We start from the raw sequence: 21,724 nt of genomic DNA, 5'->3' as shown, positions 1-21,724 counted from the left end.
TTTCCCTGGCGACTAGGCCCAGAGGCAGAGAATTCCGCCCTCAAAGGGGCGTGGCCAAGAGGTGGGCGGGGCCGGGCCGGGCTGGGTGGGGGCAGGGCAGCTCTCTTGGCCCTGACCTGCCCTCCCAGCCACAGCGATGCGCCTCCGTATCCCAGGCGGGGCATCTCCACGGAAGTCGACCCGAGTACTGGTGGGGATAGAGATGCGGGTGGCGTGGCCCGGGCTGCCACCTCTGCAGGCAACAGCGGGTGCTGACCTGAGCCCGCACGCCCCAGGGTCAGGCTGCCGCTTGGCCAGCGCGTGGGGCCCAGGACAGAAGGAACCCCGGCAGCCAGCGTCCTGACCCCACCTCCCTCGAGAGGGACGCCCCCACGCTGGGGTGCTCACGCCCTGTGCACTGACCCCAAGGGGAGGGCCGGCTCCTAGTCAACGCTCAGAGGCAGCAGGGGTGCGGGAGAGGGAGGGGGCTGGACAAGCCGCTTCTCTGCCCTGGCCTCAGTTTCCCTGCCCAGGAGAGTGTGAGGCCGCCTCCCTGAGCGATGTGGGAACGGGGGTGTCCCTGGGCCCTGAAACCCGCCTGGGTTCAGGAAGCCCCAAACTGGCCGGTCCCTGGCCTGCAAGCAAGACCCAGGGAAGGGGGACACGGGCAAAGCCGCTGCCCATCACAGCAGGGCAGAGCTGCCCAAGGGCCCGGGGCCTGGGTGTGGGGCCCAGCAAGGGCTTGGAATTGGGGGAGCGACCAGCCGGACCTGCTCCTGCGGGCCATCGCCCCACCCCATAATCCCCTCCCGCGCACTGCCGAGTTATTTTTAAAATCTCATTTCCAGAAAGTGGAAGGCAAGGCGTCTTTCTGTGCCTCTCTCACCCGCTTTTCTGAGAGAGGATTAGAGGGGTGCAGAGGGCGGGCGGCCCCCAGCACGACTGCGGGTGTCCTTGGCAGCACCAAGTCCACAGCAATGCTGGGCCCTGGGGAACCCACTTCATCTGCGGGGGGGGCACAGCCCAGGCGGCGGAGGCAGGGCCCGCTGCACCCTCAGACCTCAGGAGGAAGCTTGGCGCCCCCTTCCCACCCCAGGACAGAGGACTACCCCCAGGGCAGGGGCACCAGGCTCCGTGGTTAGACCCCCAGGAGAGGCTCTTAGGAAGGCTCAGCCCCCCACACACACACACCCCTGAGCCTTGTTAGCAGCAAATCAGGGTGTGCTCCCTGGAGGCGACAGCTGAGGGCTCCATAAAGCAGGGACACCTCTGTGCCTTGGCAGGCGCCTTCAGGGAAGACTGTGGGGCCCAGGCGCAGGAAGGCTTGGAGGGGGGCGGGGGATGCGCAGTGTGTAGCCACCAATGGGAAGAGGGGGGTCACTGCTTGGGGACACTGCAGCAAGGGCAGGGAGGGAGATGGCAGGGCCAGGGTGACGGCTGGGCCCTGCGGGGCAACAGTTAGTGGTGTCTGGTAGGGCCATCCTGTGCCAGGGGCACTAGGCCCACGAGCAGCGCCAGATGGTGACGTACAGGCCTGATGGGCAGGGCAGGGGGAGGGGAGGCCCCTGCCACCCACATCGCCAGTGCTCTGGGACGCAGTGCCACCTGCTGGCGACTCCGGGAAAACTCTCAGAACTCGCAGGTGGGAGCCCCTAACAGTCTGGGACTTCTGGGTGGTGTTAGGGGGTCGGGTTTGGGGTGCTGAGGCCCAGCCCTGGCTGCATTGCTGGCCGCTGTGTGACCTCTGTGGTTCTGACCACCCTTGGGCTTCATCCTCTCCTGGGTTCCTGGGAAGTTGCCGGGGGGGGGGGGCGGCCACAGGGTGCCCTGCATCGTGGGTCATGCATGGGAGGGGGGGGCAGCAGGGCCAGGGCCCCTGTGGTGACCTTGTGTCCCAACGCCCCAGTGTGATGCTGCAGTCCCCGAGCTGCCTGCTGAGGTGCCTGTCCCACTCCCCTGAGAAGTGAGGAGCAGGAACCCTCTGGGCGGACACCAGCCTCTCCCGTGCACCCCGCTCTCTCTGCCCTGGGCCACTGGGGCCTGTGCAGGGAGCCCCCCGCCCTCTGGGGGTCGCACAGCCTGCAGGGGATCAGCCCTGAGAGTCCCCAGCCAGGTGCGGGCAGGGGGACCCCAAAGAGGCTGTCCTGGGCCGGAGTCCCTCAGCCTAGCCACTTTCCCCATCAGCCGATCCCGCCGCCACCAGCACTACAGCTGTGACTGGCCCACAGAACCAGGCAGAGCCTCCAACCACTGCTTCTTCATGGCACCCTCGTAGGCCCAGAGAGTGGGGCAGGGTGTCCCCCGTCACCACAGCCCTCTAGAGGGCCAGCCCTGGGAGGCCAGGAGGCACCCGCAGTCCAGGCCCCACACCCTGCTCAGGACACCAGGGGCCCTGGGCCCATTGTGACCTCAGGGTCAAGGGCAGCACTGGGCGGGGGAGGGGAGGCCAGGACAGGACTGCCACTGGACATGAGAACAGAGCTGGCAGCGGCGGCACCTTTGGACCTGCCCCCCATGCCCCACCTTGGGTGGGCAGCACCTGAGAGTGTCCAGAAGCCGCGCAGAGACAGAGAGGACGACTTTGGCCAAGCCCCAGAACTCCAGGTCAGCATGGTGGGAGCCGGGGGAGAACCCCGCCAGGGAAGCACCACCAACAATTCCTGGGACCCGCCCCCCGCCACTGCCTGTACCCGCAGGACGACGCCACACCTTGTGGGCTCTGCCAGCCGAGCGTCCTCTGGTGGAGAAACGCCGGGCTCGCCACTCTTGGCCTCCTGGCTGTGCTCTGTCCAGCAGAGGCTGGCAAGTACCCCACAGGTCCGCAAGCTCAGCCTGTGGGGGCCCGGAGGTAACCCGGCGCCTCAGATGTGCCAACACTTCTGCCCTGGGGCTGACCATGCCGCCGGCTGTTCATTCTGCCACTGCTCTTCATCCCTGTGAGCTCCTCTCCCGTGTGGCATCTCCCTCAGAGCGCTGGGCACCCTTGATCATCTCGAAAAGTGTCCTCCTGGCGTCTGAGCCCAGTTGCTCAGTGCCCAAGGTGTGGGAGCCACCAGTACCCCCGAAGTGTTGCTTGGGGGTGGGGGAGGGTCACATAGTAGCAGGAAGCGGAAGCCTGGCTCCACCCTGCGGCCGCTGCCTACCCCTGCCCACGCACAGCTTTCCCCTGGGGAGAGCCTGATGCATGTCGCAGCACTGTTCCGCACAGCGCCCTGAGCGTTTGCCTGTTACTTTATCTGAGGATGTGGAAGTTTGGGTCTTGACTTTCCCGTCTGAGGACCATCTGACCTGGGCTTTGTATGCCGCAGGAGGCTTCGGTCGGGAGTATTTTTTGCATGTTTTCCAATAACTTTGGTATTTCTGAAGGAGATGAGTTTCTTGTATTGTTTTTTTCACATTTATCAAAAAATCAATCAGCCAGGACTGGGGAGAAAGTACAGGATTAGGGTACGTGCTCTGCCCTGGCAGACCCCAGATGGCCCCTAGAGCCATGGCCCCCGCAAGTACCCCCAGGGCAGCCCTGGGATACAGCGGGTACAGCTCAAGTATCTGGGAGGGAACTGGGCCCTGACTCTGAGCCCTTGGCCCATTGATGGAGAAATTCCATGAGTTCTGAGCCATGCCTGGGAGTCCCCAGAGGTCAAGCCTCGGGGAACCCGTTTCATCTTCACCCCCGAGTCTCTGGGCTTAACGGCGTCTTGACTGGGCTGAGAGAGTTCATTCCCCTTAGTACTGTGAGTGGATACTGGCCTTGTCACACACACACACACACACACACACACACACACACACACACACACACACACACACACACACTTCGCTTCCATGTGGCTGATTGGCTTTCTTCTCTCCTCTCCCCAGACTGTCCTCACATGTCTGGCCAGAGCTATTTCCCAGACAAGCCCCGGTGCTGACGCGGGAGTGTTTCTCTCTAGCTGGGTCCTGCTAGAATGCTCTCAAGAGCCCTGCATAGTTTGGGCTTGGGGTGCTGCTCGCCTCGCTGGATGAGGGGCCAGTGTTCTGGGAATCTGCCCTGCTGGTATTATTTCTTCCTCAAGAACCTGGTTGAGTTCCAAGCCACATCACCTGGGTCTAAAGACTATGCCTGTGTGTGTGCATGTGTGTGTATGTGTGCACATATGTGTACCTGTGTGTGCATGTGTGTGCACGTGTATGTGCACATGTGTGTGCACCTGTGTGTAAAGGTTTTCATCTATAAAGGTAATATAAATATCATGGAAATGTGGCCATCCTGGTATTTAGCTCTTTTGTGCCAGCTTTTGTATTTTGAGGAATTTATCCATTTTTTTATCTTTTTTTTGGTATAACTCTGACACAGTACCCCTTTATTATCTAATGCCACAGACCCGTCCACACTGCCTCCTTCCGTCAGTGATATTACTGTATCTTCTTTATTTGTGCTGTACAAATTCTACTAGATGTTTACCAAATATGTTCATTTTTCTAAGAACCAACTCTGCTTTCATTTTTTGTTCTCTATTTCATTTGACTCCTCTACTTTTTATTATTTTCTCTCCCCAAGTTGAATTTTCCCTTCCTTTCCTAATTTTTATAGTGAAAGGTAGTCATTGACCTCAGACCTTTATTTTTCTTATCACAATTAATGTCGACGCTATGAATTTTCTTTGGGCACAGCTTTAGCTGCACTGCACGTGTTTTTCTATGTTGTGTTTTCATTTAATTCAGTTCAAGATACTCTTTACCTTCTCATTGGTTTTCTGTTTGGTCTGCAAATTATTTCATTACTTTGCTCGAGCAGGCACCAGTAACGTCTCCATCGTGAGACTTGTTACTGTTTTTGGCATATCGAATACACCACAGGTAGCTTGCCAGGCTCTGCCGTGCAAGCAAGATACTCTCAGTAGCTTGTCAGACTCTCCGAGAGGGACAGAGGAATCGAACCCAGGTCGGCCGTGTGCAAGGCAAATGCCCTACCCGCTGTGCTATCGCTCCAGCCTTTCAAATGTAATTTAGTTTCCGACTATGTGGGACTCCTTCGCCCACCTTTCTGTCATTGGTTTTTAATTTATCTCACAGTATTCAGAGTCTCTTTGGTTAAAAAAAAAAGAATCCTTTTAACTTACTGGTATTTTCCTAGCCCAAAATATGCTGTCTTGGCGCTACCCTAGCGTGCTTGAATAAAGCTCCCTCCGTTGTGAGGCAGAGCGTCACAGGACTGTCAGCGGACCACACTGCCTCCGAGGCTTCTGCAGGTTCTCTGCCCTTCCTGCCTGTCTGTCCTGGGTCACTGAGAGCAGGTGCACCTTCTCTCAGTTCTCGTCACTGATGTGGCTTTGAGGGCCCTCATTTTTCCCTGCCATACTTCAAACTTCCATGTGCAGGTTTCTGTGCATTCAGGATTGTTGGCACAATCATGTTACTCACATGGCACTACGGACTTACTCTCTTCCCCTGGTTATGTCATTTATTCCGAAATACATTTGATGAGGCTGGATAGTACAAAAGGTAGGGCATTTGCCTTGCATGCGGCTGACCCAGGTTCCATCCCCAGTATCCCATATGGTCCCCCAAGCCTGCCAGGGGTGACTCCTGGGCACAGAGCCAGGAGTCAGCCCTGGGCACCGCTGATTATGGCCCAAAACCTAATGAATTAAATATCTTTGTCTGATATTAATGTGGCCCCTTGGACTTTTATCGGATTGTGTCAGTATGGTAGATTACTCACCGGCCACCGGCCCCATTGTTTTGTCTCTACTATACTTTAACTCTGTTTGTGATGGGTGGCATTTACTTGGTCTGACACTTTCCATCATGGCAGCTTCTTCCGAGCACACCTGTGACCAGCGGCAGGACACCGTTTGGCCTGACATCTCTCCGACCCGCCCTCTCCATCTCATCTCATGGTCACTGGCAGTTCCTCTCCTCCGTCGTGCAGAGCTCTTGGTCGTTATGCTTCATGGCCATTATCAGTCTGTTGGTTTGGGATTTGTCTCTCTGTGGTGTCTGGTCTTTGGGGGGCCCAAGGGGGTTTTAGTTGGCAAACATTTCTCCTCTCAGATCCCTGCTCTACCCACTCCATTTCTCGCTCATGGCCTTGATGCTTTGCCTCGGGTTCTAGCTGCGTGTTGTGTAACAAGCCCGACTGCACTGTGTCACTCTCAACTTGAAGCGTTACAGTCATGTTCTGCAGCCGCCACATTCACATCTGGGCCCCTGCTGTGGGCCCCATTCCTGTGGGGGCTGCAGAGCAGCTGCGCCCACTTTGACATGCGGACCTGCTACTGCTGGCTTCCACCTCTCCAGGAAACCTGCTGCTTGCCTTCCCCACCCACCCCACCTTTGTGTAAAATTTGAGCTGGACCATATTTTTTTTTCTTTCAATGCTTAAAGTTGCAGCTGAGGCTGGAGTGATAGCACAGCAGGTAGGGCGTTTGCCTTGCACGCGGCCAACCTGGTTCGAATCCCAGCATCCCATATGGTCCCCTGAGCACTGCCAGGAGTAATTCCTGAGTGCAGAGCCAAGAGTAACCTCTGTGCATCGCCAGGTGTGACCGAAAAAGCAAAAAAAAAAAAAAAAAAAAAAGTTGCAGCAGGGGCCAAGGGGACAACCCCAACCCAAGTGGTTAAACACCTTCCTAGTCTGCACAAATCCCTGAGTTCTGTCCCCACCTCCACATGCCCCCCAGTACCCCTGGGTGTGGTGCTGGTGGCCCCAAGCCCCAAACTGTCAGGACTTCACTGCCAGGATCCCCTCTCACAGTGGCCCAGCATCCCCCTCAGCACCCATGGGCCCCTACAAGATGAAAAGTTTGCTCAGATCAGCTGCTCTGAACTTCCTCCCAGGCCTTTGAGAGTGAGCTTTGCTGACCCTGAAGACCTTCTCCTCATGGCTCTGGCTTTGGTAAGCTGGTTTGGGGGCTGAGGCCTCGCGAGCTATCGGATATTTCTCTCATTGTTTTCACAATTATATTTTTCATTTAAAAAAGAAACACAATCACCCATCGGACACCCTCGTTACTCACGGCCACCAAAGTCTTTAACATTGACTGACGCTGTTTTATCCCCACAGGGCACGTTGCCTTCGGGGCTCTTCTCTTGGTGTCTCCAGGCCCGGGGGCCTGTGGCTGTCCGCTTCCACTGTTGGAAGGGAGACTGTTCTTCCTGGGGTTCCCCGTGTCCCTTTCTCCTCTTGCGGTGCCCTTGGAGCCGCCGCGAGCCCACTGAGGCCCAGTGCCACCCCGTGTCTCCCGCTTGAGTCTCAGGTCTGAGCCGTTTTCTCGCCACCTCATCCAGCTCGCTGCTCCTTGCCTCCTCAGCGTCTCTGAGCCCAGATTCACCACTAGGCTCTGGTCTCAAATGTCGTGGGCCCCCTTTCCTCTGCGCCCCTCCCGTCATGCTCCCGCTTTTATCTGCCGTGGTGAACAGATGGAAGATAACAAGGCCTCCCAACGGCCTGCCTCCTGGCTTGAGCCTTGCGTTGGTGCCTTTCACTCTTAACTTTTGATCAATCAGGGTTTTTTCCTCCTCCTTGGGGGATCATATTTTCTGGCCAATTTGCTTGTCTGATCATGTTGTGTTAGATGCCGGGAATTATGACTTTTACTGAGTACTGGATAGTCCTGTGCTTTTTAGAAATTCTTGAGCTTTGTCCTGGGACACAGTGAAATTGTTCTCAAAAGACCGTGGCCCTTCGGTGTGGTTTGGGAGGCTGGGAGCAGCTCATGCAGGCTGGCTGGCCATCCTGCTGCCGACACGCCGCGTTTGGAGTGTCCCTTTGTTCAATGCTGTATGAATCTGAGACTTCCACCCCAGCTAGGAAGCAGTTATTCCAGTATGTATCTCCCAAGAATTGCTGCTCCTGCTCCCTGAGGTGCTCTGTCCCCTCTGCATGGGTCATAGTTCTGGTGGCACCTCAGAAGGACAGCGCAGACCGCCAGGTCATAGCCCCACACCTGCAGCTCCCCCTACCCCTTCCCAGAGAATCCCAGACACTTGGGCTTCCCACACCTGCTTCCATTTCCTTAGCCCACTGGGAGCCCACTGGGCTTTTAGGGGTTACCTCTCCCCACTTGGCCCTTGGGAACCTTCCTCAGATAATTGTGGAGGACTCGGGGCAGCCTTGCTGGCTTCCAGGGCTTGGGGGCAGGGGGTCAATCCAGCACAGCCCCCACACCTGGGACTTGTGGGTTCGTGTGCGTTCCCCGGTTACCAAGTTGTGTGTGTGGGGTGGTGAGTCTGGTCTTTGAATTTCAGCTTCCTCGGCACCCCAGCACCGCCGGCCGGCAGCACTCAGGGTTATCTCCAGTTCAATGCGCCCTGGAGGGTTCGTGTGGATGGATGGGTGGCGGGATAGGAAGCCCCGTCAATCTGCCAGGCATTTGTGCTGGCATCTTGCTCATAGCAGGACCCCTATCCAGCACATGGCTCACCCTGCAGGTGCTGGAGAAGCAGGCATGTGGGTCGGGGAGCAGGAAGCAGGCATGGGCACTGTGGGCAGAGATGGGGAGAGCCAGGCTAAGACATCCCCCAGATAAAAGGGTGCCTCCTTCCCTGGCCCTTACCGCACCGGCTGCAGTGTGGTAAAAGAACAGGAGAGGAAGAAAGATGATGCCAGCTGGGGTGGGGTGGGGGCATCACTGTCTCCACCCTACAGCTGTGCCAGTGGGGGAGAGCCGGGCACCGGGGCACGTGTGCTGAAACACCTCCAGGCACTTCCCCAGCTCCCTTGTGCTCTGGAAGCTGCTTGAGCCCTGCACAGTGACGGTGGGGTGGCCGGCAGTCCCACGAGGTCTGCGGGTCAAGTGACAGCTGGTTCCTGGGGCACTGCACCCCAAGCTGGGCCGGGCCCTGCCGGCCACAGCAACCTCACCAACACTTGCCGGACACTGGCGCCCTGAGCTCCTGGCCAGGCTGCCTCCCCAGCACTGCCCCTGATGTCCTCCCTGGACGGTGCCAGTCCACGGGGCAAGCAGGATCTGGGAGGGCGAGGCCTGGGGACACATACCAAGATGGTATGTAAAGTACTGCACACGCAGCCCCGTGCTCAGCCCCGGCCCCTCCCCGACACCAGGGTCCCTTCTCCACTTAGAACCCCCTCCCATACCTCCAAACCTGTGAAGAGCATGTCGGACCTGAAGCCGTGCGACTGTGGGGACAGGAGGCAGCAGCCCAGCACCATCATGCTATGTAGGACCCGGAGCAGCCTGGCCGCCTCTGCCCCGCGGGAGCACCACATGTTCATGGAGGACGCCTATAACGCAGGTGCGTGCGGCACGCACCGAAGGCCCTGCAGTCTGGCCCTCCCCTCTGGGTGCCGCAGGACCTCACATAGCTGCCCCCTCTGGACCCCGCCACAGGGGTGGAGGGTGGGCTCAGCACTCACCACACAGGATGGACAGCACTGAGGGTGGCTGGCTGGCTAGGTGGTGGAGGGATGGAGGGAGCGGGGTGTGTGTGGTTCATCCATGCATGGATGGATGGAGGGCAAGTGGATGGACACGTAGATAAATTTTGTGAGTCAATGGATGGACGAATAGATGGATGGATGGTGGGCAAATGGGTGAATTTATTATTGGATGGACGAAATGTGGGTAAATGGATGCATAGATGAATTTATGATTCCTAGAAGGATAGATGGTGGGTAAATTGGTGAATGGATGAAGTTATGATCTGATGGATGGAAGGGTGGATAGATGAATAGATGAACTTATGATTTGGTGGATGGATCTTGGGTAAATGAATGAATAGATTAATTTATGATTCATGGATGGAAGGATGGGTTGGTCATGGGTAAGTGGATGCCTAGATGGATTCATGATATGATGGGTAGGTGGAAGCATGAATGGACAAATAATGAATGGGTTTATTTATGAGTGGATGGGAGCTCTATGGGTAAGTGTTTGCATTTATTAATGAATGATTTGGATGACTAGAAATATGGACAGACAGACATGAATGAGCAGTGTGGGTAGATAGTAATGGATCGAGGATAGACGGATGGTGGATGAATGGAAGGTGGGAGGATAAAGCGACAGAGTGAATGAATAGGTGTGAATATTGTAGGTGACGGGGTGCCCAGAAAGTACATAACCAGACTCCCTCTCCCATCTGTGTGGATAGTTCAGAGGCCCTGAGCATCCCAGTGGGTTTCATTTTCCCATCTCCACCTTCAGGTGCTTCCTCCCATTCTCACACTACCCCTGCCTTGCCCTGGAAGGTGGTGCCATGGGAAGGCGCCACCCTGCTGCCACTGTGTGGGACTTCCCATAGCCCATCCACACCCCACCTTCCTGCCATCTGCCTTAGCCATCTGCTTCAAGATGCTTCGGGACCTAAACAACTCAGACCCAGTCCGCCTCAAGTACATCATCAAGAAGATCAAGAGCATGGCCCACTGCTCCCCTAACCTGGTGCTGGAAACTATCCATGACTACTTCACTGATAACCCAAAGGTGCGAGCTGCCTGAACCCCTGGGGGAGAAATGCAGAGGGTGGGGTCTCAAGACAGGCTCCAAGCATGCGTCAACCACGTGGAAGCTGCCTTATTTATTTAGGACACATCAGTGGGGGTGGGTGGGGTGAGTGGACAGATGTGCTGCCCACCCTCAGAAAAATCTCATGATGTTGACGTTAGGATCCTGGCTCAGAAGGAAACTTTGGTTTAGAAGAAGGAAATTACTTACCTAAAGTCACAGAGCACTCAGTGGCAGAGATGGATAGATTGGTGATAATGGGTGGTACAGTGGGTCTGTGGGTGGTACATGGGTGGGTGTATAGACCTGTGGGTGGGTGGGTGGACAACATGTGAAGGGGTGGATGGTTGGTGTGTGGGTAGTGGGTGGATGATGACTTGAGAGATGAATAATGCGTGGGTTTGTGGTTGGATGGATGACATGTGGGTGGATAGATGGATGGTATGAGGGTGAATGAATGGATGATGTGTGGGGGGACGACATGGGGTGGGTAATGTGTGGGTGGGTAGATGGGTGGGTGAAATACAAATGGATGGGTGGGTATAAGGTGGACAGGTGGCTAATAAATGGGCAGATGGTGGCTAGGTGGATGGGGGGTGGCTGGTGGATGACTAGGGGTAAGATCTAAGCTTTAACATGAATGATTAGTATGTGAATGACTTGTATTGAACATGGGGAGGCTCTAAGAACCTACAGCAGGTCCCTGGGTATAGGAATATGTTTCCATCCACCAATCTCTGTGGCTTCTGAGCCGGGGCCCTCAGGTGGCAGCGCTCACCACGAAACTACTAGACAAATGGTCAGGTGTGTCCACTCCTATTCTCCCGCTCTGGCCTTTTTATCCTCCCTCACCTATGTCCTGGCTGGCGTCTGCCCATGACCAGACCACACCCTGTCACCCTGTCATTCTGTCACTGTCACTCTGTGACTGTCACCGTTATTCTATCACCCTGTCATCCTGTCACACTGTCATCCTGTCATTCTGTCGGTCACCATGTCACTGTCACCCTGTCATTCTGTTGGCCTGTCATCCTGTTACTCTCTGTCATTCTGTCACTCTGTCACCCACAGATCTCTACCCGGCATAAGTTCAGGCTGTTCCATGTCCTGGAAAGTGTCATCGAGGCCAGTGACTCCCTGGAGGACATCTGGGAGAAGACCTTCATGCAGCTGGCCCTGGACAACATGACCAAGTCCACGGTGGGGCTCCCCTCCCTGCAAGCATGCCCCCCAGGGCCTGCGCCAGTGGCCCCAAAACTGCTGGTGCCCTCCGTGTGGTAGTCACCAGATAGTTCCCGCCTCCTCCTCGCCTTCCTGCCACCAGTGTCCGACAGATGACCCCAGGAACCCACTCTACACAGCAAGGGTGGAGGTCCAGGAGCCCCTGGGGGCCTAGGGCGACTGCTCTGGACTCAATGTCCCCCGAGGTTCCTGCCCTGCTGTAGGAAGGAGGACCCCCCTCCTTCCTGCAGCCCTTCCCCATCCCACCAGATCTGGAAGGTTCCCCCATCCCACAGCCTGGATCTGGGCCTCCGGCCTACCCGCAGCTCTGTGGCTGAAGACTTGACCCTTTGAGCTTGAGCCCACAGCCCTCCACACCCGCCAGGCTGTCTAGCCGGGAGACAGGGCCCTCAGCTCTGTTCAGGCTTCCTTCACAAACCCTTTGCATCCGAGATGCCAGCTGGGTGAGCACTGCCTGGGAGATTATTGATTTGCACAGGATCCAGGATCCAGGGCCACAGACCCAGACAGAGCCAGGAGCCCTCGCTGAGGGCCGGGCAGGCCGCCAAGCAGAGACTGCAAAAGGTGCCCTTGGAGTAGTGTGTCACCCACGCCCGCCACCGCCCATCCCACCTCCAGTGCTCACCACCCCCATGCCCACCACCTCCATGCCCACCATATCCAGATAAACACCTGTGTAATGGGCTTTTTTGAGGATTTTCAGGAGAGGGAATGGAGACAAGCAGCTATAAGCTACCCCTTGGGGCAGCATCCGCCTCCAGTGCCGGGGCTCTGGGTTAAGAGATCCCATAAATGGCCCATCCTGTCTGCTCCTTTATCTGTCTAATCCCCAACACATCTCCTTGCCCACCCCCAGCTCCCGAGCCCATCATCTGTGCCCTGTGTCTGCCGATGGGCATGGCAGGCCATAGAACCACCCCCCCCAGCTACTACAACCCGACCACTGTCACACTGGGCAGACAGCACATGTCCACTGCCACCCACGCTTGTCTAGTCTTGGGCAGAAGCCAGTGTGGGGGTCACACAGCAGTTCCCAGTCCAACTCCTGCACAAGCTCCTTGCTGTCCCCACAGAGGCTGTACTGACCAGCACGCTTCCCTACCCCTCCACTGCCCTGGGCTCCTGCCTCTTCACTCCCCACATGGGGCACTGTCTTTGACAGGAGCACGGGGGTCTGGGGCCCTCCACCTCCCAAAGTGGGCCCACGACTCCCCGCAGAGGCAGGACAACTCAGGGGCCCCATTCTGAAGGAAGGAGCCACTGGTGCCAGCTCTTCCTCAGCAGCCTCCAGCCAGAGTCCCGGCCGTGTCCTGGGTTCAGAGCCAGACCCCACCCACCAGCATTACAAGCCCGCCTGGGCACAGTGTCCAGCTGTGGCCACTGTTCACAGTGCTCCGCGGGCCCCTGTCCCTAAGGGACCTCTGTGCCTTGTGTCCCCGCTGCACGTTTCATTACAAACTGGGACAGTGGCAGGACAGGGGTTGGGCCCATCATGGACTAGAGGACATGACTTGAGACGCTCTCTCTCCCTCTCTCTCTCTCTCTCCCCCCTCCCTCTCTTTCTCTCTCTCCTTCTCTCCCTCCCCCCACCGCCCTGTCTCCTGCTGACCCCCACCTTTGTCTTTGCGGGAAGGTGAGGCGGGGCTTAGGGCTGAGGGGGCCACTCAGGGGCGGGGCCGGACACGTGACTGGGCGGGGCTAAGGCTGGGGGGGCCCTCCAGGCGCCGCGGGCTCAGGAATAGACGACTGTGCCCTGAGGAGGCGGTGGGCCCTGAGGACGAGGAGCCGCCAGGCCGGGGCAGGCCGGGCCTGAGGAGGCTGCCAGCCGGCCAGCCAGGCGGGATCTGCTCTCGCACACGCCCCAGGAAGGGGCAGGAGCTGGTTCCCTCAGCCTCTCCTTTGGGAAGCTGGAACCTGAGCGACGGCACTTTGGGGTCTCGGCAGCTGTGTTCCTCAGAGGCCGTGAAGGGCCTTTGGATCCTTACAGCACCTTTCCTTGTTGCTTCTCCTGAACATGTCGCTCCACAGAGGCTGAGGCAGCGCCAGGCACAAAGGCAGGCTACCTGCTCGCTGCCCCAGCAGAGGCCCGGAGGCCTCCCCCTCACCAGTCACATGACCTGTGGGGGACAGGAGCCTGGGGATGGGACGGGAGGGAGGAATGGGAGGACTGGAGGGGGTTTAGGAGCTGGAGGGGAGATGGGAACTGGGGGATGCTCTGCCCAGCACTATGCCCAGACGCTCCCCGCTTCTAACTCTCCTCTACAATCCCCAGGAGCTGGAAGAGACATACCAGGACGCGGCGGGCAACGTGCTGGTGGCCATCTGCAGGCACTCGTGGCAGCGGGTGGTCGGGCATCTGGAGGCGCAGGTGCTAACGGGCATCTTCCCGCACCGCAGCCTGCTCTACGTGCTGGGCATCCTGTCCTCAGTGGGTAGGGCTGCCTGGTGGGGCTGCAAGGCACAGGGCACACCCCACAACCTACCAGAGCTCCCTGACCCCTACCCTGCCCACCCCACTACCCACACGCTTGCTGCAGGGTTTCTGCAAGGCACTGGGGCGCACCACAGGATGGCATTCCCCAGAGGCAGCGGCTCAGGCCTGGGGGAGGGGCAGCGCTTCCCCCACAACAGCAGCCTGCAAGCTATGGGAAAGACCCCCTGAGGTGGTGAGGGTCTCTGAGTGCCAGAGAGAGAGAGGACCCGAGTGCAAGCTCTGGAAGCTCTAAGGCCTGTGTGAGCCTTTTTAGGGGCTCACAGCCCCTTTCCCCTATGCCTTTCTCCCAAGCCAGTGCTGAGCTCTGCTCTGGTGGTCAGCAGGAAGGGCTTCCTGAAGGAGGCACCTGAGTCTGAGCAGGGTCCATGAGGAATGGGTAGGAGTTTGTATGTGTGTCTCCTCCTCAGGGTTTCAGTCTGAGTGGGAGACCTTTGTCCCTGCTTAGAGCCTGCACTCAGGCTCAAGAAGGCAGGCCCCTGTTCGCTCTGCTGTGAGACCTCACAGGGAACTGGCAGGGTGGGCAAGGCCCTTCCCAGAGCTCCTTCAAAGCAGCCCCTGCCTCTGCAGTTGAATTTCCAGCTTCCACTCACTCTCTGCACACCCCTCTCTGAGCCTCACCCCCACCCCAAGGCCCCTCTGCATTCCCCAGGGCCATGTCTAGGGCCACCCACCCTTCACCATTGGGAGCAGGAGCCCAGAGAGGGGCCATGGCCCTCCGAATCCCAGAGGGCAGCTCTCTGGACCCCAAGCTCACTGCACCCATGAAGTGTGGGGCTGAGCGTTGGGACTGACGAAACCACAGCCCAGTGGGGGGTACAGGTCAAGACTGGCCTGGCCTCAGGCCCCCTCTCCCGGCAGACGAGCTCTTCAACAGGGAAGAGAAGACCTACTGGGAAGAGCAGCTAATGAAGGTAGGGGAGATGCAGGAGTGCCTGCAGAGGTGGGGACTATGGGGCTACAGGTCAGAGGGAGCAGAGGCTGTTTTAAGAGAAGGGGAGATCTGACACTCATCAAAGGTGTGAGATTCAAGCCTCACTCTGACCTCAGCACAGAGCAAGGCTCCACCACAGACATGTTGCCTTCACCCCACTAGGGTCTCTCTTGGGGTCAGAAAAGGTGCAGAGGGTGGAGACGGGGTCACAGGCACTGCTGCCTGTGCCTCTGACCATACATCTGAGAGAGGGCCTTCCTGGGAGGAGAGACATGGCATACTGGGGTTCAATCCTAGTAGCCGTGGCCTGCAGCAACCAGCACAGCTCTCTGGACCTCTGTCATCATCCAGCAGGTAGCCAGAGGTCCTTGCTAGCGTCTGCTGTGAGTCTGCCAGGAAAGGGTACGTAGGAGGGACCTGGCATTGTGCCTGCAGCACAGGAAGCACCAAATGTCAGGGGTCACTGTTGTATCCAGGCAGCAGTGGCCTTGCCGAGCAGCAAGTGGGAGAGATGATGCCCACAGCAGCAACAACGCAATGAATAGAAAAATGAGACAGGAAATCACTAGGATGTAGAACAGACTCGAACAATGCAATTAGCCAAATGGATCGCGCTGACATTCCTTCCCAATGTAAATAGGACATTCACCAAGATGGATGATTTGCTGGGCTATATATCAGCCTTCCATACGTTTAAAAGGACTGAGATCAAAGCCAGCGCATTCCCTGACTAGAACGTAAATTAGAAATCAATATCAAAAATACACCTGGAAAAATGCCAGGTATTTGGAAGTGAGACAGCTTTGATCCTAAAGAACCCAGAGATCAATGCAGAAATCATGAGGGAAATTAGAAAATACTTTACACAGACTGATACTTATCACAGAACATCAGAAGCTGTGCAAATCTGGTACCAAGAGCAGTGTGTATAAGGACACTGCCATTGTCTTCAAGACAGAATAAAGATCTTCTCTTTGCTCTGTTTTTCAGCAAAAATATCCCTCTGAAAGAAAATTATTATCAAAGTAAGCAGAAAGGAGGAAATTTTTCTAAATGAGAATTTTTTTACTTGGAGAGAGAATAGACTGTAGTTAAAATGGTCATCATCCCTGATAGACTAAAAATGCATGAGATACCGGCATCAGAGAAGAGAGATGGGCTGCAAAGACTTACCCTGGAACAATAAGAAGGAACTGGGATCCCAATTGCAATAGACAGCTCAGATTCCCTAAGAGCCACAGCTGCCAAACTACACCAGAGATTGAAAATCATCATAATGTTGGGTTAGAATTGGGCTTAGAATCTTTCCACAAAGAGTACCCAGCCTCTGTACTTCTCTAGTCAATGCTATCGGAGTTCAGGAATAATAGCAATGCTACACACATTTCCTCAGGGAGCAGAGGAAAAGGAACCTTTCAAATCCTGTGTGAGGCCAGTACATCCCTCATGCCGAACCCAGGAGGGTACTACAAAAAAGGGACAGAAAACTACCTGCGTGGAGGAGACACAGAAACCCCAGGAGCTCAGCACCCTGAATTCAGCACATACAGCTCAATGTCAATGATCAAGGCTCCTGGTGCACAGACTGCTTGAGTGAGGCCACTCCGGGGACAAGTGTGACCCCTTAACCCTTGAAAAGCAATTATAGAATTCGACACACTCGCGGAACCAAGTGTAAAGCCCATGACCGTCTCCATGGAGAGAGCATCTCACAGAAGTCACCACCTGGACACATACGATCCCCCTGGGCTTGTCCTATTGCCCACTGAAGGGCACCTTCCTCGTTGCTTCCAATCAGCAGAGGACATTGGCCCAGAGCAAGTCTGGATGATAAATCATAGGTTCCTTTAGGTTTGATTTACTCCTTAGAGCAGCTCCCAGAACCCAGGAAAGGAGTTTACTTAGTCAATTACCAGTTTATTATAGAAAGGATATAACTCAGAATCGCCAGATGGAAGACAGGCTGCCTTCCAAAGCCACCTCACTGGCACACACTTGTAGGTGGTTGGAAGGGGCATTTGACGAATACAGACACCTTTGTAGCTCTAGTCACTTAGAAAGGGCCGAGGGGGTTAGGAGCACTGGCCAGAACCTGGAATGTAAACAAGTATTTTTATTTCTCAGTACAAATCCCAATATCACAATGAGAACAGCTGCCAACTAAATGGGAGAAAGAAACTGATGTCTGAAAAGTCATAGCTCAGCATGTCCACAGAGTTTAAACATCAGGCAGAGGGCCCGAATCAGGCCCCCAAGCCAGAGTGCTTGGTGTTGCAAAGAAAGGGGGCGAAGACAGGCCGACTGTGAAAGGAAATGTCAATCTGGGCAGTCACCAGGACTGACTACAAAGAAAATCATGCAGCATCTCTAAAAATTCTAGAATTGTTCATGACTAATCATTGAATTTGGCACGTTTTTGGGATACAAGAGCAATACACAAAAGCCCATCCAATTCCCAGAAGCCAACAGTTAGTGATTGGAAAATGAAGTGCTTGACAAGATGACCTAGCTGCAGGAAAACACAAAAGGCTCAAAGACAAATTGGACACATTTTGTGCAAGATCCTTACCAAAAATTGCCAAAGAAATTAGAGCCTAAACAGGGAATCTATGATGTTTAAGAAGTTGCCCATTCTCCCCAAAATGATGTGTAGGTTCCATGCAATGCCTATCAAAATCCCAGCAGGCTTTATTATAGAATGCAATATAATCTGAAAATTAAAATTGTATCTGGAAATTTGAAAGAACTATAATAGCCAAAATAATCTTGGAAAAGAACAAAATCACAAGCATCATACTGCCCTTAAGAGAACAAAGCCAGGGAACAAAGGCAGAGGAAATAAAACCTTGTATTCTGCCCACACATATGATATTACCAGAGGCAGAAGTCTAATGGGGTCGAAGGAGGGAGGCAGCCCGCTAATTGGAGGAGGGATATTGGTACTTTGAAAGGTGGGTGCTATGTGGAAACCTGTATTTTGAAGAGATGTAAAATCATATCCTTATAGTTCTATAAGCAAACATTATTTCAATAAAAATAATTTTATTTAATAATTAAGTAAGTCATGGAGCCTGAGCAATACTACAGCATGTGGGGCATTTGCCTTGCACTGGCCAACATGGGTTCAATCCACAGTCTCCCATATGGTACCCCAAACACTGCCAGGAGTGATTCCTGAGTGCAGAGCCAGGAGTCGGCCCTGAGCACTGCCGGGTGTGGCCCAGAAACAAAAATTTAAATTTGGAAAAGGAATCATACCACCTTATTTTAAGGGTCATTATACAGCAACAGTCAGCAAGTCACTGCCTACAAACACAATGGAGTAGAATAGGACTCTCACAGATCCAGGTCAGTTTTATTGGACAAAATTGCCTAAATGATTTACTAGGAAAAGCAAAGACTTTGGAAGAAAGAGTTCAACAACAGGGGCTGGAGCAATAGCACAGCGGGTAAGGCATTTGCCTTGCATGCGACTGACCCGGGTTCGAATACCAGCATCCCATATGTTCCTCTGAGCACCGCCAGGAGTAATTCCTGAGTGCAGTGATTCCTGTCCTGGCACCCCTGTACATCGCCGGGTGTGAGCCAAAAAGAAAAAAATTAAAAATTAAAAATTAAAAAAAAAAGTTCAGCAACATGAGCACATCTTTAAGTGGAGGAGGGGAACCTCTAATACATCAAGCCCTTCAGAGAAATTAATCTGAGATGTTTGGGCAATAAGACCTACACAGAAGAGCAAAAGCTACAGGAAGGTTTTCAGACAGTCACCGCAGAGACTCTCGGCCTCGGGGGAGACAGATACTTCTTAGAACTCAAAGTGCTGGTCACCAAAGAGGGGAAAAATAAATTATTAGAACCCATGAAAATCAAAGCATCTGCTCAGTAAATGAGACCAGTGGAGGGTGGGGAGGTGGCGCAGTGGCACGGAGCAAAGATTCGGGATGGCATGTCTGAGAAGGCAGTACGTGCTGGTTCTGCTGAGGAAGGAAAGCACGAGTGACCCACCTTCGAGAGCAAGCGGAGGCCGACTCTGGCAGAGCATGAGCAAAATGAGCACCTGGCACATGGGTACCTGAGACCCCCGGGATGTCACAGAATGCGTGTGGGCATGGTGAGGTAACGTTACCTTAGAACATGTCACTCAGCACTTGAAGACATTTGCCCCAGAGACAGGAAATCTGCAGCCAGTGCCACCAAATTTAGCAGCTTCCCTCTCCCCCCAAATCACCTCCTGCTTCTGCCATGGGAGGTAGGAGCCCCGGAGAGGGAGCAGAAGCCCACTGTAGGGGCTACTCCCAGCTGTCCTTCGGCACGGCCCAGCCGAGCCCAGGGGGTCTCCGTCTTACCCATCTCACTGCTTCTCAGCTGGTCCCAGTGATGGAATCGCTTGAAGAAATGTCCACACCTTTCATTTGCTCACTAATACCACCAAAAGGCATCTAACATTTTACTTTTTGTCACTGTTGGCTGGAATGACTCATGACCTTGATTTCCACTCCTGCCACTGTCCTGGTATGGTGTTCCAGCTGGCAGGGCTGCCTCCCCAGTTTATGAGGCACTCTTCCTTTAGCGCAGATTGGTGGCAGGTGGGAACCAAACATGGAACTCAACTCCTGCATCATCCAGCCATGTGACAGGTATTTGATGAGGCACTTCTGGAAAGGCAGCTCCTGCTTCCACAGAAAAAGCATTTGGGTGTGGGACCACACTCAGAAGGGGCATCTAAAGACTTTCCCAGCCCCCTCCAAAGAAACCCAGGACCCAAAGCCTTAGGAGAGGTGCACACTGGACTCAGAACAATGGAGAAGCCTTGAAGTTACCATTACAAAATTGTTGTATCAGGCGGGATGCCCATGGTATCGGGCTTAATGCTCCCAAAAGACATTTCATTCATCTGATCTCCTCTATTCATTTTCAAAATGAATATTTATGGGACAGGGAGTGTTGGAGCACATGCTTTGAATGGGGGAACCCCACGTTAGATCCTGACACTGCTTGGGTCCCCCAAGCACCACAGGAGTGACCCCCCTCATGTACAGAGCTGGAGTGACCCTCTGAGCAAAGACCAGAAACAGAACAAAAGTAATCGTGCACAGGAGGTAGCCTGCGCCACAACCCCCACTCTGGCTGCGTGCTTCAGGCTCCCCCAGGCCCTGCTGGGGTGGGAGTGAGATCAGTCTCCCCAGCGCACTCTTCCCTGAATGCCCCCCAGAGAAGGGTTTGGCGGGGAGCTGAGTGCAGGAGACGGGTGTTGCGGGTGGGTGAGGCCACAATGAGTGGAGGAGAGGGTGGCTGCAGCCTGTGTGCCACCCTCTGCTGACAGATGGCTGACAGCTCGGTCCAGTTTCTGCAAATGGAAGATTGGTCCCGGGAGCTGCTGGGTGCCCTCACTAAGCCTCACCATACACATCAGGAGCAGCCGCCCGAGAAGGTGCGCTGCCCCCTGCCATATCCACAGGGGCTTCAGGGGGACACAGGCCAAACCAGGTGCTCTCCAACAGCCAGATGGGGGCCTCAGAACAGGTGCACATGGTCGGGGAGGCACAGGCGAAGGGCTGGAGGGACTGCTGGTCACACTATGTCCCCCAGATCTTCCTGTTCATCTACTACGGACTGATCCTGCAAGCTGAGCAGAAGAGCAGTACAGTGCGCAGCCACCTGCAACGCCTGCTGGAGACGTCGCACCAGTGGGCCAGGCAGAGGGAGGTGAGGCAGCGCCGCCCAGGGCGGGGACTGCAGCCAATGGTCTGCACACTGATCCTGCACCTCCACACCCCAGGAGAGACGTCCATGGCACTGCTCCGGGGTCCTTGTCCCAACCCACATGGACAGGAAGCAGATGCCTGAGTCCCTGAGGAGCACCTTGGGGGTCAGGTCTGATCCTGACCCAACCGTGACCCCCTGTAACCCCTAGGGCATGGCACTCACTGTGGGGCTGGCTTCTGTCCGCCACCTGGACCACGTATGGGCCGTCCTGGAGCAGTTTGGCCGAAGCAAGCCCATCAAATGGTGTCTACATGGCTTCCCGATGAAGGTGGGGGCACCTGGAGGCGGGGACTGAGCCATAGGGGCAGGGCCAGTGTAGTAGGCAGGGGCTGGAGGTGTGGTGAGGCCTGAACAGGCAGATGGGCATGTGTAGCTGCCTTGGGAGTGGCACCACTGAGCAGCAGCCCTACAGGGTTGGGCCAGACCCACACCTTCTCCCTCCTGGAATAACCCCTACCTCAGTTTCCCCCTTTATCCTAAACCAGTGACCACCCCAATTGAAGACTGACCCACATCCCAAACCCTCATCACTGGCCCCACTAATGTCCCAAAGGATATCCTAGGACATCCAGAGCCCCCCCCCCACTCCTCAGGGCTCCCCCAACAGCACCTCCAGGTGGACAGAACTGTCCCAGGCCCTAGCTGCTGGCTGTGGGTGCAGAGAGGTGCCAGGCTGAGCAGGCTGCCCTGTCCCACAGAGCTCGGAGGAGCTGCACTGGAAGTGGGCCAGCTGCACCATCCTGCTGTCCTACGGCCAGATGGCCGCTAAGGCCAAGGCGCACATCCTGCCATGGGTGGACAACATCCTGTCTCGGATGATCTTCTACTTTCACTACAGCGCCTGGGTAGGACCGGCCG

General features: G+C 55.5%; 1 protein-coding gene across 1 annotated transcript in view; it reads left to right on the top strand.

Annotated features, from left to right (window-relative positions):
- Positions 1 to 9,083: 9,083 nt before the first annotated feature.
- Positions 9,084 to 21,724, top strand: part of LOC101541383 (maestro heat-like repeat family member 5) — a 31,687-nt gene continuing 19,046 nt past the window's right edge. The window contains exons 1-9 of the mRNA XM_055124491.1: positions 9,084 to 9,222; positions 10,267 to 10,412; positions 11,505 to 11,633; positions 13,948 to 14,107; positions 15,028 to 15,080; positions 20,424 to 20,531; positions 20,690 to 20,806; positions 21,015 to 21,134; positions 21,565 to 21,711. Coding sequence (XP_054980466.1) covers positions 9,084 to 9,222; positions 10,267 to 10,412; positions 11,505 to 11,633; positions 13,948 to 14,107; positions 15,028 to 15,080; positions 20,424 to 20,531; positions 20,690 to 20,806; positions 21,015 to 21,134; positions 21,565 to 21,711 — 1,119 coding nt within the window. The remainder of the gene's footprint in view (positions 9,223 to 10,266; positions 10,413 to 11,504; positions 11,634 to 13,947; positions 14,108 to 15,027; positions 15,081 to 20,423; positions 20,532 to 20,689; positions 20,807 to 21,014; positions 21,135 to 21,564; positions 21,712 to 21,724) is intronic.

The sequence above is a fragment of the Sorex araneus genome, chromosome 2 (genome assembly GCF_027595985.1).
Source record: "Sorex araneus isolate mSorAra2 chromosome 2, mSorAra2.pri, whole genome shotgun sequence".
In the NCBI taxonomy this organism is placed as follows: Eukaryota; Metazoa; Chordata; class Mammalia; order Eulipotyphla; family Soricidae; genus Sorex; species Sorex araneus.
Note: the sequence above shows the minus strand (reverse complement) of the source record. Positions and strands in the feature narration are given on the sequence as shown.